Consider the following 17321-nt stretch of genomic DNA (forward strand, 5'->3'; position numbering starts at 1 on the left):
ACGGATTGGTGATTCCTGACACCACACGGTTTATTCACCACTAAGGGAAACAGACTGGGAGTTGAGTGCCTCCTCCTGCACTGAGTGATGAAATTCTATGTCCCATTGCCCACACAGAGAACCCAGACTAGAAGAGTGGATGAACAGTACCCTTTCCTTTCAGGTCGCCCCTGCCTTGCTGTGGTTCTTGAAACGTTCCCTGGGAATGTCCTGCAGTGATCTACAGCTGTGAGCAGCCCTGAAACACGCAGCACCCTCTCAACAGCAGTAGGACCATGACCTGCCAGAGGTCGCTCCTTCCACCCACTGCTTCTCCCCAAAGAAGCTCCGTGGGAGCTCCCCGGGCAGGCGCAGAGCTGACCCTGGCAGGCGGCAGAGTCCCTACCCCGGCACACAGCCCCTGGGGTGCAGGGACCCTGATGGCAAGGACAGCACTGCACAACCCTGCCTGCACACCCCTACGCACACCTCCACAACCATCCCCAGCAGAAGGCAGCCCTCGGGCCCTCTCCCTCTCACCGGGCAGCAGGGAAGCCCTGCTCTGGAGCACATCCTCCTCTTCTACAGCACAGAAACTGAGAGAGTCCTCCTGAAAGAGCCCAGCAGCTCTCAGATGGACCAGCTTGAGGAGATCCCTCCAGGAACTGGAGCTGCATTGCCCGGCACCCTGAGACTTACCACACAGAGGGCGGTGAAGATTTCTGCCCCAGTGAACTCTCAGCACCCCCCACTCCCAACTGCCTTTAAGCTCTCTCTGCCTCGCAGGTCTCCCCTCTCTGCCTGCAGGCAGTGCCCCCAGCCCTGCTCCTGGGCAGAGCTGTCTCTCTGCAGCGCTGCCCGCTTGCCAGGAGCTCCCTCCATCCCAGCAGCCCGGCCCAGCTCAGCAGCAGAGGACCAGCCCACGCTGGCACTGCCTCTGTCCCCTCTGGGCTCCCTGGAGGTGTCCCTGGGGCTCCAGGGGAACCTACTGGTAAACAGCCTGAAGGAGGCCCTCGTGTTCCCACCCTCAGATGCGGAGAGAGACTTATTTCTAGCTGTTGCGAATTTAAGTCTAAGAGTAACTGTTTTGTTTTAGTATTAGACATGACAGCAGGATAATGCCAGGGAGCAACCTCCTTTTACTCTTTGGAGGGAAGGGATTCAGCTGAGTCAATGGAGGCTTCTCAGCCTGGGTTTGTAGTCCCTGGGGCTACAAGAGCTCCATCCCATGCCCACCACAAACCCCCAGCAGGTGGCATTCCTCTGGCCTCACTTCACATGGGCACAAGAGCAGCTCCTGCATGAGAGCTCCTGGTCTCAGCTCACTTGTGAATGAGTGGAGAGGGAGGGCAGGAGGAAGATGTTCGGACACAGACACCTGGGGACATCTGTGGTGCCAGAGGTGACCAAGAGGCATGTTGGGAACTGCAAGCTCTATTGGAGCAGTTCAGAGAGACAGGGCAGCACCTGGGGGCATCTTGGTGGAGGCTGGAGGGAAATCCCTTTGGCCAACTTCAATGACAGAAGGTGTCCACGTGGAGGACATGTGCCCCTGTAACTCTTCCTTCTGCCCAGGGCAGCCCATAGAGGGATTCAGCTGACCAAATGGAGTCGTGCGGCATGGGCAGAGTTAAGTCTCTCTCTTCTCCATCAGTTGTCTTTTCCACATGTCCCTGGAGTAGAATGGCAGGTGTCTCACGTGCATCCCTTCATTGCCTGACCTAATTCAGGGCAGCTGAACCTCAATTCAGTTTACAAATTCAGGGCTGTAGTAGTAGGGGAGGTGCCAGGGCTCTCCAGCACAACTGCATGTGCCTGACAGGGACAGCTCAGGTCCTGTACAGGCACCCCGTCCCCATCCAGCCTGGCTGTGTGACAGCCATCACCCAGAGCATCTCAGACAGAGTGGGTGCCTTTGGGCCACCGACTGAGTCCCACCCCTGCACTGGCACAAGCTCTGTCCCTTTCTCTCTCCAGAGAAACTGGGCAGCACCTGAACAGCAAGCACATCACACCATGGTCTCCTCTCGTGTTCCTTCACTCTCAAACTATGCTGGTTCTTCTCTCCTGAATTGTTTAGCCATCCCCTTGATGATAGAATCATGGATCAGGCCAATGATTTTCACAGTGGGCCTGAATCACAGCATGTTCACACCAAGGACATTTTCAACACCATCTTGTTCTTCCTCACACCAGCTTCATCTCCACCACAGAGTTTGCTCCCTTTGTGTGCACCTCAGTTCCTCTTCACACTGCCCTTTGCCATCCACTCCAGCATGTCTCTGCTCTGAAGCAAATCCTTTGCGCAACTGAGGTCTTGGGGCCTTGGAAGCAGGTCTTGCGAGTCTGCTCTCAGCCCAAGTGTGCCACAGCTGAGGTGCCGCAGCCCAGCCATGCCCCAGGGCCTTCAGCCTGGGCACAGAGAGGAGGGGCTGGAGCTGTGTGTGCCATCTCTTCATTCCACTTGGAGGGAAGAAGAGCTGAGGGGTGTTTGGACATCTCCCATGACTGGGCTGCTGTGATGGGTGGGTGCAGGATGATCAGGAGGCCAGAAATTTTGAGAGAGGCTTGCACTCAGGGTGAAGAACCTGCTTAGATTTGTGGAGCTCCTCTAGGTGATAAATAAACTGGGTGAACCAGTAAGGGTCAGAAAAGAGACTGGTAAGGGTTACATTGTGGTGGGAGACAACAAACCTATTTACATCACCCTGTCAACTTTAATTGCCCTGGCATTCACTGGAAGGGGATCACAACTGCATGCAAACTGTCCTGGAGGCTTCTCGAGAATATTGGTCAAGACACAGCTGAGGACCCCAGTCTTCATAGCACAGCTGCCAGATTGGCCAACAATGGTAATGCTCATCTGCATCTGTTAATTTCAAAGAAGGTAGAGCTGGACATGAACGTCAAAAGAATGTCAGCTTTGGCTATCATGTCCATGAAATAGTGGGGCCTGTCCCCCCAGAGGGAAGGAGAATAGAAGAGTGTAGATGCTAGACCTCAGAGGACCAGTCTTTGGCCTCGTCTTGTGACTTTTAGTCGGGGAGCACATGTGAGCAGCACAGAAGGGCAGCAGAGCTCAGTATACCTCATCTGCAAGGACAGCATGTGTCGAGTTTGAGAGTGTAGTCATACCAATAGTCAGAAAAAAACAAGCCCAGCTGTCAGGAGAGGAGCTTGGGGAAACAGAAAATTCATGGGGAAGCTCCATAGAGAAAATGAAGCATGCGAGATCACAGAATCACAGAATCACAGAATCATCAGAGTTGGAAGGGACCTCTAGAGATCATCTAGTCCAACTCCCCTGCTAAAGCAGGATTGCCTAGAGCACATTACTCAGGACTGCATCCAGGCGGGTCTTGAAAATCTCCAGGGAAGGGGACTCCACCACCTCCCTGGGCAGCCTGTGCCAGTGCTCTGTCACCCTCACCGTAAAGAAGTTTTTCCGTGTATTTGAACGGAACTTCCTGTGTTCTAACTTGTGCCCATTGCCCCTCGTCCTGTCACTTGGAACCATTGAAAAGAGCCTGGCTCCATCCTCCTTCAACCCACCCTTTAGATACTTGTACGCCATAATAAGGTCTCCCCTCAGCCTTCTCCAGGCTAAAGAGTCACAGCTCTCTCAGCCTTTCCTCATAAGGCAGATGCTCCAAGCCCTTAATCATCTTAGTTGCCCTTCGCTGGACTCGCTCCAGCAGTTCCCTGTCCCTCTTGAACTGGGGAGCCCAAAACTGGACACAGTATTCCAGTTGTGGCCTCACCAGTGCAGAGTAGAGGGGGAGAATGACCTCCCTCGACCTACTGGCCACACTCTTACCTATGCAGCCCAGGATTCCATTGGCCTTTTTGGCGACAAGGGCACATTGCTGGGCCATGGATAATTTACTGTCTACCACGACCCGCAGATCCTTCTCCTCAGAGCTGCTTCCCAGCAGGTCCGCCCCTAACCTGTACTGGTGCCTAGCATTCTTCCTCCCCAGGTGCAGGACCTTGCACTTGGTTTTGTTGAAGCTCATTAGGTTCTTCTCTGCCCAGCTCTCCAGTCTGTCCAGGTCACGCTGGATGGCAGCACGGCCCTCTGGGGTGTCAGCCACCCCACCCAGTTTGGTATCATCAGCAAACTTGCTGAGGATACACTCTGTCCCCTCATCCAGGTCATTAATGAATATATTGAACAAAATTGGACCAAGATGAGGAGGCATGTGTTAAAACAAAGGAAGAATTCAGAAATACGGTTGGTTTTAGAAAAGCCACAGGTCCTATAGAGCTGACACTTGCACGGAAGTTCAAGGGCATAAGGATGAGCTGTTACTACTCCAGGAACTTTGAAAGAAGAATTGAACATCGTGTGTGACCACTGCTGAATTCGGTAAGAGCATGTGTAGATCCAAGTTTTTCTGTGTTCTCTTCTCTCCTCCTTCTTCACCAGCAAGGCCTCCCAGTTCCATGTGCCTAAGAGGCAAAACCCCATGCAAAACCCAGCTGTGGATGGAGATCAAGTCTGGGGATACTTAGCTAAGGTCAACCCTTAGTAGTCCATTGGACCAGATGGGATGAATCTAAAGATGTTGGGAGATCAGCCCAATGTCACAAGAGGGCTGCTGTGATACATTTTGGAAGGTCATCATGACTGAAGAATCCACATGCATTGTCGGGAAGTCACAGGCATTGGCAAAGCCCCAGAAAATCCCAGTGCTCACAGGAAGGAAGTAGGCACAGGAGTAGGAGTGTGCAGCTGTGGTGGGGACGGCCAAGGGCCTTGGTGGGGCTTTGACACCCAAACAGAACTGAGAGCCTTGTCTGCTCAGCTATGGCTTCTGTCTCTCCCACTGTGCACCATGAGAGGACACCAGATTCTGACAGCTCCAGTGCATTTTTTCTCCTCACCTGCCCTCCACAGAGCCTGGGACGTGCGCTACTGCTGATCTGCACCTGGTGTTACACATTCCCACATTGCATTGCCCCCACAAAGTGACCAGAGTATTTTAAGAGGCCAAGGATACCCCTTCCCAGGGGCTGGGGCTCTGGGCTTGACCATTCTGCTTGGTAAAGCACATCAAGGGTTTTCACAGGGGTCTTCACATTTAAATTTCCTCCTGTACCAAGTGCCTTCGACTTCCTGCTTTACCAGTCCCCAGAGACAGGTGCTTTGCCTGCTCATTCCCTCCATGGTCTCTTCAGTGAGGGACGTCAGCAGGGCCTGCCAACACCCTCAGAAACCTGCAGGTTTGCTGCTTCTCCAGAAGCTTGGTCAGCCTTTCAGGATCTGCAGTTCAGGAACTCGGCACCAGAGGGCTCATTCCCACACAAAACACCCGAAGGAACCAAGTCAGGGCACAAATTTCCTTTAGTCTTCAGTTCTGATGTGGCTCATTAAAAAGATTTTGGGAGTGTAGTCAAAGTGAAAAGATGTCAAAGCAGAGAGACAAAGGGAATAACATGTTTGATATTAACTAGCCACTTTGGCATTCATGCCAATGCGTTTGGCTTAGAGGAATGACTTCAAGTAGAGTCGGCACCATCCAGAGCCATATGGATGGACTGGCACAGCCCCCGCACCATCCCTTGCAGGAGGCACCCCCCTCTCCTAGGCTGAGGCATGCATTCAAGATGCAAACCTCTGCAGTGCCCACTTGTCACAGGCCTCCCGGCAGAGGCTGACTCATTCCCCATGACCCTCCAAGCCTGCATCAGCTCATTGGGCTTTTGCTCCCCAGCACTGCAACTCTCCAGCCCATGGCAGCTTTGGCTTTGACACCCTCCCTCCATGCTGGGCCAAGGGTTCCCAGTTCCTCCTTGGCAGCTGCCCCTGCTTCCACCTCCTGCATGCTGTCTTTTGGCCCTGGCGCTCACTCACTTTACACCAGCAGCCTCCTCAGAGGGATGTTTCTCTTCACGGCTATTCAGAGAGATCCTTCCTGCCCTTGGAGGAGGCTGTCCTGTAAGGCCTATGAGATTCCCTGAGCTCCTTCACCCTTCAGAGCTGCTTCCCAGGGCACCGCTTGTATCAGTCTCCCACGCACATGAAAGTCATCTTCCGTGGAGTCTGCCCATCTGTGCTCTGCTGCTGGCCTTCCTCACTCCTCTTTGGCACCTGGGATGCCACTATTTCCTGGTAACGAGGGACCTCAGCAGGCTGGAGAAAGGAGCAGAGGGGAACTTCACTGGGTTCAACAAGGGGAAAAGCCCAGGCAGCAGTAACACCATTCAGCAGTACCTGTTGTAGAATCATAGAATCATAGAATTGCTGAGGTTGGAAGGGACCTTTAAGGTTGTCAAGTCCAACCATTAACCTACCCTGACAAAAACCATTTCTAAACCATGTCCCTAAGTACCGCATCTCCCCTTTTTTTAAACATCTCCAGAGATGGTGAAACCACCACCTCCCTGGGCAGCCTATTCCAATGCTTGATAACCCTTTCAGTGAAAAAAGTGTTTCCTAATATCGAATCTAAACCTTGCCTGGCATAACTTGATCCCATTTCCTCTTGTCCTATCCCTTGTCACCAGGGAGAAGAGGTGGCTCATATTCAGTTGACTGTCCACAAACACCCCCAGGTCCTTTTCTGCCGGGCAGCTTTCAAGCCACTCCGCCCCAATCCTGTAGTGCTGCATGGGGTTGTTGTGATGCAAGTGCAGGACCTGGCACTTGGATTGGTTGAACCTATCACCATTGGCCTTGGCCCATCAGTCCAGCCTGTCCAGATCCCTCTGCAGAGCCAACCTACCCTCAAGCAGATCAGCACGCCCACCTAGTTTAATGTCATCTGCGAACTTACTGAGGGTGCATTCGATCCCCTCATCCAGATCATTGATAAAGATATTAAAGAGAACCGGCCCCAGCACCAAGCCCTGGGATACAACACTTGTGACCAGACACCAACTGCATTGAACTCCATTCACCACCACTCTCTGGGCACGGCCATCCAGATGGTTTTTTACCCAGCGAAGAGTACACCTGGTCCAGGCCATGAGCACCCAACTTCTCCAGGAGAATGCTATGGGAAACGGTGTCAAAAGCTTTGCTACAATCCAGGTAGATTACATCCACAGCTTTTCCCTCATCCACTAAGTGGGTCACCTTGTCATAGAAGGAGATGAGGTTTGTCAGGCATGACCTGCCTTTCACAAACCCATGCTGACTGGGCCTGATCACCCTATTCTCCTGCATGTGCCATGTAATGGCCCTGAGGATGATCTGTTCCATGACCTTCCCAGGCACCGAGGTCAGACTGATCGGCCTGTAGTTCCCTGGATCCTCCTTCCTGCCCTTCTTGTGGATGGGTGTCACGTTTGCCAACCTCCAGTCAGCTGGGACCTCCCTGGTTAGCCAGGACTTCTCATAAATGATGCACAGTGGGCCGGTGAGCACTTCCGCCAGCTCCCTCAGTACCCTTGAGTGGATCCCATCTAGCCCCATAGATTTGTGTACCTCCAGGTGCTGAAGCAGGTCCCTCACCATTTCCCCTTGGATTACAGGGGCTTCATTCTGCTCCCCATCCCTGTCTTCCATCTCAAGGGTCTGGGCACTTAGAGAACAACTGGTTCTACTGCTGAAGACTGAGGCAAAGATGGCATAAAGTACCTCAGCCTTTTCCTCATCCTTGGTCACTATGTTACTGGTCCCATCTACTAGAGGACAGAGCTTATCCTCCGTTTTCTTTTTATTGCTAATGCATTTATAGAACCTGTTTTTGTTGCCCTTGACAACAGAAGCCAGGTTTAGTTCTAGCTGGGCTTTGGTCCTTCTAATTTTCTCCCCACATAGCCTCACTACCTCTTTGTAGTCCTCCTGGGTGGCCTGCCCTTCCAAAGGCCATAAATCCTCTTTTTCTCCCTACGTTGCAACCCTAGCTCCCCGTTCAGCCAGGCCGTTCTTTTTCCCCGACAGATTGTCTTTTGGCACAGGGGGACAGCCTGCTCCTGCGCCTTTAAGACTTCCTTCTTGAAAAACATGCAGGCTTCCTGGGCTCCTTTGCCCTGGAGGACTGCCTCCCAGGGGACTTTGTCAACCAGGCTCCTGAAAAGCCCCAAGTCTGCCCTCCGGAAGTCCAGGGTAGCAGTTCTGCTGACAATTACGATAGATGGGACTCCTCGTTTTGAACTACAGAAATTCAACAGACCTCTTAAATGAATAGTTCATCACTTTAGAGAATTATATTTTTGCGTGTGTGTGTATATATACATTAGAAGACAAATATAACAGTAATTTGAGTGAGACTGCACTTTTACAGGACTCTAGTGTCTGAATTTGTGACTATATTTACTTTATAGCCAGCTGTGGTGTGTGGGTTTCGATGTCTCAGCGTTTTCGAGCTCGCCCGGAGCGGGGACCTCAGGAGGGAGACCTCAGCACTCGACCCAAGCTTCCACCACGATTATTTCATACCATGAGCGTCGTCACATTCAATATAGATTAGAAAGTTTGCTGCAAAGTTCATTCTCTCCCTTGATGGCTGCCATCCTGAGAACTTCTTCCCCAGTGCCAGATCCTCCAGCCCTCCCCCTCCTCCCGAAGCTGTAGCGCTCGCAGTGTCCCACATTTACTGTCCACTGCTGGGAGTGCACAGCTTCCGACTGATATCGTTGGCTGAGTGTAGTCTTTGTATATTTTGTATTGGTATCTGGATCCATATTGGTTCTTTGGTGTTAGTAATGTAAATTATCCAATCTTTGTCTATTAAATCTGTTGACATTTCCACCCATGTGTTTGCTTGTTTTTTGCCTGATTCCCTTTCCTGGGTGGGCAGGGGTCATCGGGTGACAGAGTGATTGTCTAAAGGACAATAAATTGTGAGGGGTTTCTCAAACCATAACACAGGCACAACTTTATGGTGAGGCTCTGGACTTGGTTTCTTCTTCCCCAGTGCTTGGGGAAGCCGGGAGGTGGTGTGCGGTTTTCCTACACTCAGCCTTGCTCACCCTCACACCCCACTGCCCCCAGGAAGAGCCCTGAGCCACCAGTGAGGGGCAGGACCTGCCTTCCCAGGGCCTGGGGGTCAGGGGTTGGCCTTTCTGCTGCATCAACCAAACCAAGGGGTTCCTCAGCATTACAGCCACCTGCACAGTGCCTTTGCCTACCTGCAGCCACAGCCTCCAGTTATCTCCTCTAACGAGCCCATGGGGAGGCTTTGGCAGTAACGACCCTCAGTGGGGCCAATCAAGGCTTCAAGGTACTTTGCTTCTGACTTGGACTTCTGGAGCATGTTGCTCAGTCTCCTCTCAGTGTCTGAGGTTGATGGACTCAGGGTCAAATACACCATAGGGCTCATTAAGGTACAGAAAGTCCTAATGAGCTATTTCTTTCCCTGTCATTTGCTTCAAGTCTTCAATAGAGCTAATTGGAGTTGTTTCATACTGTAATTTAGAAGGAAGATTTTAAAGAGAACCTAATAGAAAATATTTTTTTTTTTTATTTCAAAGGTTCTTTTTATTAGCTTTTCAGTTAGAGAAGAGGTGATAGAAGCTGTCAGCAGTTGATATTGATGCAGAGAGTATCCTCAGGAGGTCTGGAGAGCCAGGAAAAGCAGTCCTCTGAGGTCTGAGACTGTATGGACAGCTTTGCTCCTCACCTCCCTGTCCTCCCCATCCCTGTCATTGGCCAACTGGGATTTGCATCACTTTTCCTTACCTCAGACTTCTCCACTGAAGTCTGCAGCAGGGTGTTACAGCTCCATTGCACCATCTCCCTCCTGCGCTCCTCAGAGACCTGGCTGCACCCAGGCACAGGAGGAGTTTTCCTCTTCGCAAGCAGAGAAAAGTAAAGCATGATCAAGTTTGATAAACAATAAAACACCCTCTGCAACCAGATGCTCAGGACAAGCTGCCTCTAATGAGGTTGCTTTGCTACAAGGGATGATCTTATCAGAAATGCTTTAGATGGACAGGTACAAAAAGAGAGATATAAACGTAGTTACAGACTTGGCTAAAGGAGATAATTAGACAACTGAAAGACAGGCAAACTTGTAACTCCCTGAAGCTCAAAGCAGCAGCTGGATAGGTGACAGGAATCTGAATGACCAAAGAGGAAGGGCAGGAGAAAAGTGGAGTGCAATAGAAAAGGCCTTTGTCGAGACAGTCTGCATCTGAAAAGCTGACTTTAGAAATGGTCATTGTATATAAACAGGTGATACAGGTCTGAAAGATGAGAGACATTAAAACCACTTTATTAACAGGCAGAATAGTGGCAATGAAGTCACAGGGGAAGATCTATAATTCTGTGGAATGTAATTTTTGAAAGGTCATTGGATTTGTAGAGGTCTTGTGAGAGAGGACAATCAAGTGTTGGACCCAACTTTGAAGGAGGCCAAAAGTGCAGCTCAGGGAACTACTGGCCCAGAAAGCCAACCACATCCTGGGCTGCATCAAAAGGAGCGTACCCATAATGTGTCCTACAGCCCTAGGCAACAATCCCCGTAGTCCAAATGGTGATCCAGAGAGCTGCTCTCTGTGATTCTTCTTGATGGGTTTCACACCTGGGGCTGATGGCTGTTCCAGGACAGCCCTGGAAGGAGCTGAGCTGAGATGGTCCTTCCTCAGGAGTCTGTAATTGGGGTTTCCATCTGCCACTGTGCCTCTGTGCTCTTCTTGATTTCTGGAGATGGGCTCTTGATGAGCTGGTGGCTCTGCTGTGATGGGTTGGGGAGCAGGACATTAAGTGAGTTACACCCCTGACATTGCTTGTGCCTTCTTCAGTTGCAGATGAGCTTCTTATCACTCAACCTAAAACAATCCAATGAGAACATAAATCTCCTGAGACATCTGCGTTTGGAGGTTATATGCATATTCATTGGTATTATTTAACATAGGAGAGCAGATCATTGGAGTTGCTGTCCAGAAAGGCATCGTGATTGAGGGAAAAGCTATCGTGTTGCACGGGCAATGGCTTCATTCAGGGCCAGTGTCACAGCCTTGTTTCTAAGACTGTAGATGAATGGATTTAAGAATGGGTACAGGACAGTGTTCAGCAAAGCTACCATTCTGTTTGCCTCCAAGGAAACATCTCCTGAAGGATGCACATAGAGAGCAATGCAGCTCCCGTATACAATGGCCAAGGTGGTGAGATGAGAAGAACATGTAGCAAAGGCTTTTTTCCTGCCGGAGGCTGCTGGGAGGTGTAGAATACAGGAAAGGATGCCTATGTAAAATGTCAGAGTTAAACATAAGGAACCGAGAATGACAAATGAAAATAAAACCGAGTCTATTTTCCAAATCAGGCTGGTGTCAGAGCAGGACAATTTGAATAAGGGGGAGTTGTCACAAAAAAAATGATGGATCTTGTTCGAACCACAGAAAGTCAGCTTGTAGAGGAGGACCGGACGGTAAGTCAAGAGTGTGATGCCCATGACCCAAGCAGCAAGAATCAAGTGGACGCAGAGCTGAGGCTTCACGATGGCAGTGTAACGCAAAGGCTGGCAGATGGCAACATAGCGGTCAAAGGACATGACAACAAGTAGAACAAACTCTGTACAGCCCAGGGCAAAATAGAAATAGGATTGGGCAAAGCAGCTGCTTAGTGAGATTGTTCTCCTACCAGAACCCAGGATCACAAACAATTTGATGCTCGTGGAGGACGTAAACCAGATTTCCAGGAAGGACAGGTTGCTGATGAAAAAGTACATGGGGGTTTGCAGGCGGTGATCCACACACACGAGGAAAATGATGGTTGTGTTCCCCATCACTGTTGTCAGGTATATGAGCAGAAGGACCAGAGAGAGAAATAGCTGTAGTCTTTGATCAAGCCCCGAGAAACCCTCGAGGATGAACTCAGCAACTGCAGTTTCATTTTCTGGTCCCATGCTGAATTTCAGTTCATCCTGCCGAGACAGGAACACGGCAGAAAGCCAAGTGTGATAATTTCATGGTCTGGATGACCAGGTCTATCCTTCCTCTTCTACGTCTTTGTTTTCCTGCAGTCTTCCTATAGAACACAGAGATAGTCCTCCAAGCATTTCTCACACCCTGGCTTTTATGTTTTACATTTCAGTTAGAGTCCCCAGAGTATTTGTCGTCTTCTTTCTACCTTTTTCAAACACTCACAAAGGGTTCTTTCTGCAGAACAGAAGATTTTAAAGAGGCTTTTAGCCATTTCAGCCCATTCCTGGGAAATTCCAAATTCACTCAGACCTATTGCAAACGTCTGTCATACCTGTGTGCCAAACTCATCTCTTCTATTGCACAAATGTTAAACATCAAATCAAATCAAATCAAATGTGTATGTTGAAAGCTCTTTTTTGTACTTTTCAGTACTTGCCTTTTTGGGCTAGGAATCCCTGAGGATTTGTTGATTTCAAACCAAGTAATATCAAGCACCTCTTTTGTAATCCCCTGCTCTCTTCCACAGATTCTTGCTCTCTTCTTGCTTTCTTCCGGAAAGGGGGAGGGGGTGGAATAGGGACCACATAGAACTTGTCTTCTTCAGTATTCTAAATAATGATTGAAATTTACCATGGTTCCACACACTCTGTCACACGGTCTCCTCTGACATTCGTCTGGGCCGAAATGCAGTGGTTTCCAAACAGCGGCTCATTGCTATTACTACCAAATGTCCTGACCTAAATGCAGGGCGAGAGAAGAGTGTCTGGAAGAGATTTGTAATCTTTCTTTGGCATGCCAGTTATGGGTTGGGAGGACCCAACCTCTACCATTTTCTCGTGTCTCCATTGACTGTAGAGGGAGCCTTGGGGAAACAAGTTCTCATAGGCACCTGCAACGAAGTACATGAAACTCATTATTCAAGTCTCAAATCTCTGACCCATTAACTTACTGGGGTATTTTTGCATCAAAATACACATCTAACAGAAGGAAGCACAAGAAAAAATACATGCAATGAAGACTGACGTTTTTCCCTTCATCTTTGCATTTGCTTTTAGACATAGAAAGAAGCAGAGCAGATGACCCCCAAAGTTAGGATGATTCAAAATGGAAGGGGAGGAGAAGGAGGGGAGGAGACGGTGGGTTTGAAGCAGGGATGCAAAGCTTCTCCACAGCCTGTGTTGTCCCCACAGGCTCTGTCCCAGAGCAGAATGGGTAGCACTTACCCAAGGAGTAAAATGGGAAGTTCAGTATAGGGCGGTGCCCCATGCTTGCATGGACATTTGAGCTTGGGGCTCAGGCTTGTCTTAGAACCCAATCGCCCGGCTTGTTCTTTGCCTCTAGTCTGGCACAGGGGAATTTCTGCACTGGCTGTGCCTGCAAAACTTTCTGAGGTTAAACCACTGGCTGGATGCGGCTCAGGCTCAGTCACCTACAGCAGGATGAGCATAGTGAGTCAGTGCAACAGAGGTCACAGTCCCAGTTTCCATTTTCTGGGTCAGTTCAAACACCCAAAGAGTTGTGTGTTCTTACTCTGTTGGGTGACACCTAAATTATCTGAAAATAAGAGGAGAGAGCAACGCTAATGTTTCATAGTAGCTGGTGCCCACGCGGGCTGCTCCCAGCAAAGGGACAATGCCGCAGAAGAAGCAGTCTCTACACTGGGCACAGAGGGTCCGATGGCATACAAGTTGGTGGGGCTGAGCATGGATAGAGTTGTCATTCCCCAGCAGCTAAAGATGAGCATGGAGCACAACCAGGAGTTCGTAAGGACAGAGTAGTATGAGGGGTTGCAAATGGCACTGCAGCAAAGGAAACACATCCCAGCACATAGGTTAAACTCAGCTGGGCCCAGGAAGACAGAGGAGAAGGTCTGTGACTTGTAAGCAGCCACAGAGACTGCCAAACATGTTAGGGGAATGACCAAAGTGAACCAAATGGCCAAGAAGGACAAGGTGCTGAGGAAGGGATCCATGGGGGTGTGGTACTAGCGGCAGAGTCAAATGACGGCAATGGTGACTGCATTCCTCGTGACAGTGAGCAGATAAATCACCAGCAGCGGTGTGAAAAGGAGGACTTTCCACTCTGGAATGACTGGAAAGCTCTTCAGGAAAGATGTGGTATGGTTGTGAGGATCCATTTTGAGTATCCAGTCAGTTGAACGCATGACAAGGGTAACTAATACCATGTTGTGGTTTTGACCCTTCCTTCCCTTTTCTTGGGCTTCCTCTTCCTTCTTGAAATGGGAGACCAGAACTGCCCTCCGTAAGGATTCTGCTTTTCTCTGTGTTTTTACCCAGTGGCATGAAACAAATACTGATCCAGCCCACTTGTCTTCAGACTCAGGAAATGCCTCTCCAGCCTTGCTGGCTTGCATGGGTGTTCTGGACTGCCAGCTAGGAACTGATATTTCTGGCAAAAGCTGTATGAATTCTGTTACATTTCTCATGGTGGTGTAGCTGGGCATCAAGCCTGTGCAAGTGTGCAGCCAGAGCACTTCAGTCATTAATCCCCTGGGTGGTCCAGGGACCCTCCCAACTCATCATCTACATCGGCAAGAGGAGACACTGGTCTGAGAGAGGGGATTGACATGGAACCAAAGGATTGAGTTGAGTCACCCCCTTCAAAATTAACCAGCTCCAAAATGAGCCAAAATGAGTCACCTTCAAAATTAACTGCTGGACTTGGCAGTGTTAGGTTAACAGTTGGACTCGATGAACTTAAAGGCTTTTTCCAACCTCAATCACTCTATTATTCTATGATCATTTCAGAAGCATCTCTTCTACAGACCCACGCAGCCATTGCAAAAGTCTCCTTGCAATTTCCCTTTAAGCCTTCCCTTGACTAGGATGCCTACAGCACCATAATCCGTGTATTGCTATATACATACTGAAATCGGGACTCTCGCATAAGTCCCTGTTGTGTGTAGCCCTGGAAAACTCCTTTTGAGTGTAAAGGAAAACAGAACCAGCAGGAAAGTGGTTTGGCAACAAAATAGGAAAACAGAGCAAAGGGGAAAAAAGGGACCGTGTGAGTGGAAACAGGTTTCTAGTCAGCAGGCTTCTCTGATGGAGCCCTGCAGTAGCCTGTGTCCTGTGTTCTCATTGGAGCCGATTTCCAACTACCTTCTGTGCGGGCGCATCCTCTGTTCTTAGTGGGCATGTGTGAATGGCAGTGAACTTCAAGCTGGAATCACCGGTGAGGAGGATACGAGGTCTGTCTTCCAGCAACTGGAGCAGGGCCTGCAGGACTCCAATGCCTGGGTGCAGGCAATGAGGAGACCATGAAGACCAGCGTCCAGGAACTGGATAGAACCAGTGCCTAAGGCAGACCTGGGTCTTCTCCTAGAGAGACTCATGGGCTGGAGAAGGCTGACTGGCTCTCTCCTGCCCTCTGCACAAGGCTCACAGGGCCCTGCTGACCATAGACCTCAACGCTGCAAGAGCTGAGGAACTCCTGGAGGAACAGCATGGTACAACTTGGCAAAATGGGCTCTGACTCCTTGCCGGGCCTGACTCTCCAGACTGTACCTGCACAGGTTGATCAGGACACGCTTCTTCAGCTGCCACCAGCCTCAGGTAGGCACCAGTGAGGACCCTCAGCTCCCTTCAGTCAGGGGAGCAGTGTCTGGAAGCAAGCTGTCTTGTAGAGGAAAAAGGTGGCCAGGGTGTCTGGGAGTCACTATCAGAACCCAAGTGGGAAAGGAAAAATGCTCTTGTTTTTGACAGAAAAGCTCCCCTGGAGTCAAAGCGTGGGTCAGACCTTAACTAGAGCCAAGAGTGAACGTAAATATCATCCAGGAAAAAATTCCTTCAGGTGCACTGGCTCAAACCAGATCACTCACAGAATCCCAGGATCACACCGGTAGGGTTTTGGAGGGGGTCTCTGGAGATTGTCTTGTCCCACCCACCTGCTAAACCCCCCTTCAGCTAGTGTGCCTGAAGGGTGGTGGGATCTGCTGAGGGAAGGCTGCTCATGGGCCCCTCGTCCCCCCGCTCTGGCCTCACACACATGGAGAGCCACCAGCAGCTGGGGCACATCTGGAGCAAGGCTTCATGTGTGATCAGAGATGGATCTGCAGAGACCCCCACCAGGAACGGCTACAACCTTACAGTTACAAAAGGACTCTGCTTGTGAAGAAACCATTAGCCTTGGTAACTACATGATTCCATTCTTATGATGCAGGTGGATGGAGACCTCTCTTATGAAGAGAGGCTGAGAGAGTTGGGGTTCTTCAGTCTGCAGAAGAGAAGGCTCCAGGGAGACCTTACAGTGGCTTTCCAGTACTTAAAGGGGACCTACAAGAAAGCTGGAGAGGGACTTTTTACAAGAGCATGTAGTGATAGGACGAGGGGGAATGGCTTCAAACTGGAAAAGGGGAGATTTAGATTGGATATGGGAAAAGAAATTCTTCACTCTGAGGGTGGTGAGACACTGGCACAGGTTGCCCAGAGAAGCTGTGGATGTTCCATACCTTGAAGCGTTCAAGGCCAGGCTGGATGGGGCTTTGAGCAACTTGGACTGGTGGAAGGTGCCCATGGCAGGGGGTTGGAACAAGATGATTTTTAAGGTCCCTTCCAACTCTAACCATCCTAGAAGTCTATGATTCTATAACCTGAAACGGGAGATTCTGACCTGGAACAGGAAGAACATCAGACAGACAGACATTGGAACAAGTTGTCCAGGCAGGCTATGGAATGTCTACTCTTTGAAGTTTTCAAGACCCTACTGGGCCACAGCCCTGACCACCAAGTCCGACTCCACTGGAGACAATGCTCTGTGCAGTTGCTACCCTAAATGATGTCTCAGGGTCCTTCTCTCCATTTTCACTCAGAGGAGGGACCTGAGGGGTCCACCTGTCATGAGGAGCAAGTCAGCAGAGCTTAACCTAAGTCAGCTCCCTTAACCTAAAGCCGGAGCCAAGCAGAACCCTGTGCACCATTCCTCTAGGAGGGTGGAGTCCTAACTGTCACTCTAGATCAGCAGCTGAGCTCACTTTAGCCCCCAGCAAGTGAAGCACCTTGGCCTCTGGGGAAGGTTTGGGTTTCCTCTCTCCTTAAAGGGCAGAGCCTGGCACCCCTGTGGGGGACTTATCCTGTCCCACATTCCCAGTCTCCTCAGCTTGGAGGAAATCACTCCTTCCTCCCCACTGACCATTCGTGGAGTCTAGGAGATCCGTGAGGAGCATCTCATTATAGTTCTGCTCCGTGAGCTGGAAGAGATCACGGCTCATTCCCCGGCTTGTTTCCCACCTCCGAAGAGCACAGAGGTCCAAGGGAGGGCAGCTCAGGGCTTTCATCCCCCCGGGGCTTCACTTGCACAGGGCTCACTTGCTGTGACACAGAGAGTTGAGCTGCAGCAGGAACCTTCAGGAGCCTCTTCTATAAACCCGGGAGGCACTGCAGAGAAGGGGATATTCAGGTGCTGCTGAAGACTCTCAGAAGGAGATGGTGACAGGTGAGTGCAAGGACAGAGCAGTGACTAAGTCATGGGTCAGGGTCTGCAGGCAGAATTGGAAAGGGGAGGGT

The 17321-nt window shown here is 50.3% G+C and overlaps 1 protein-coding gene across 1 annotated transcript; it reads right to left on the bottom strand.

The window, feature by feature from the left end:
* Positions 1–10841: 10841 nt before the first annotated feature.
* On the bottom strand, positions 10842–11777 carry LOC309685226 (olfactory receptor 6E1-like; the record flags this gene model as incomplete). Its single annotated transcript, XM_082501034.1, has 1 exon — positions 10842–11777. The coding sequence occupies one exon, from the start codon at positions 11775–11777 to the stop codon at positions 10842–10844; it is 936 nt and encodes a 311-aa protein (XP_082357160.1).
* Positions 11778–17321: the final 5544 nt, after the last annotated feature.

The sequence above is a fragment of the Vanellus vanellus genome, assembly GCF_965231255.1.
Source record: "Vanellus vanellus genome assembly, contig: HAP1_SCAFFOLD_561, whole genome shotgun sequence".
NCBI classification, from domain to species: domain Eukaryota; kingdom Metazoa; phylum Chordata; class Aves; order Charadriiformes; family Charadriidae; genus Vanellus; species Vanellus vanellus.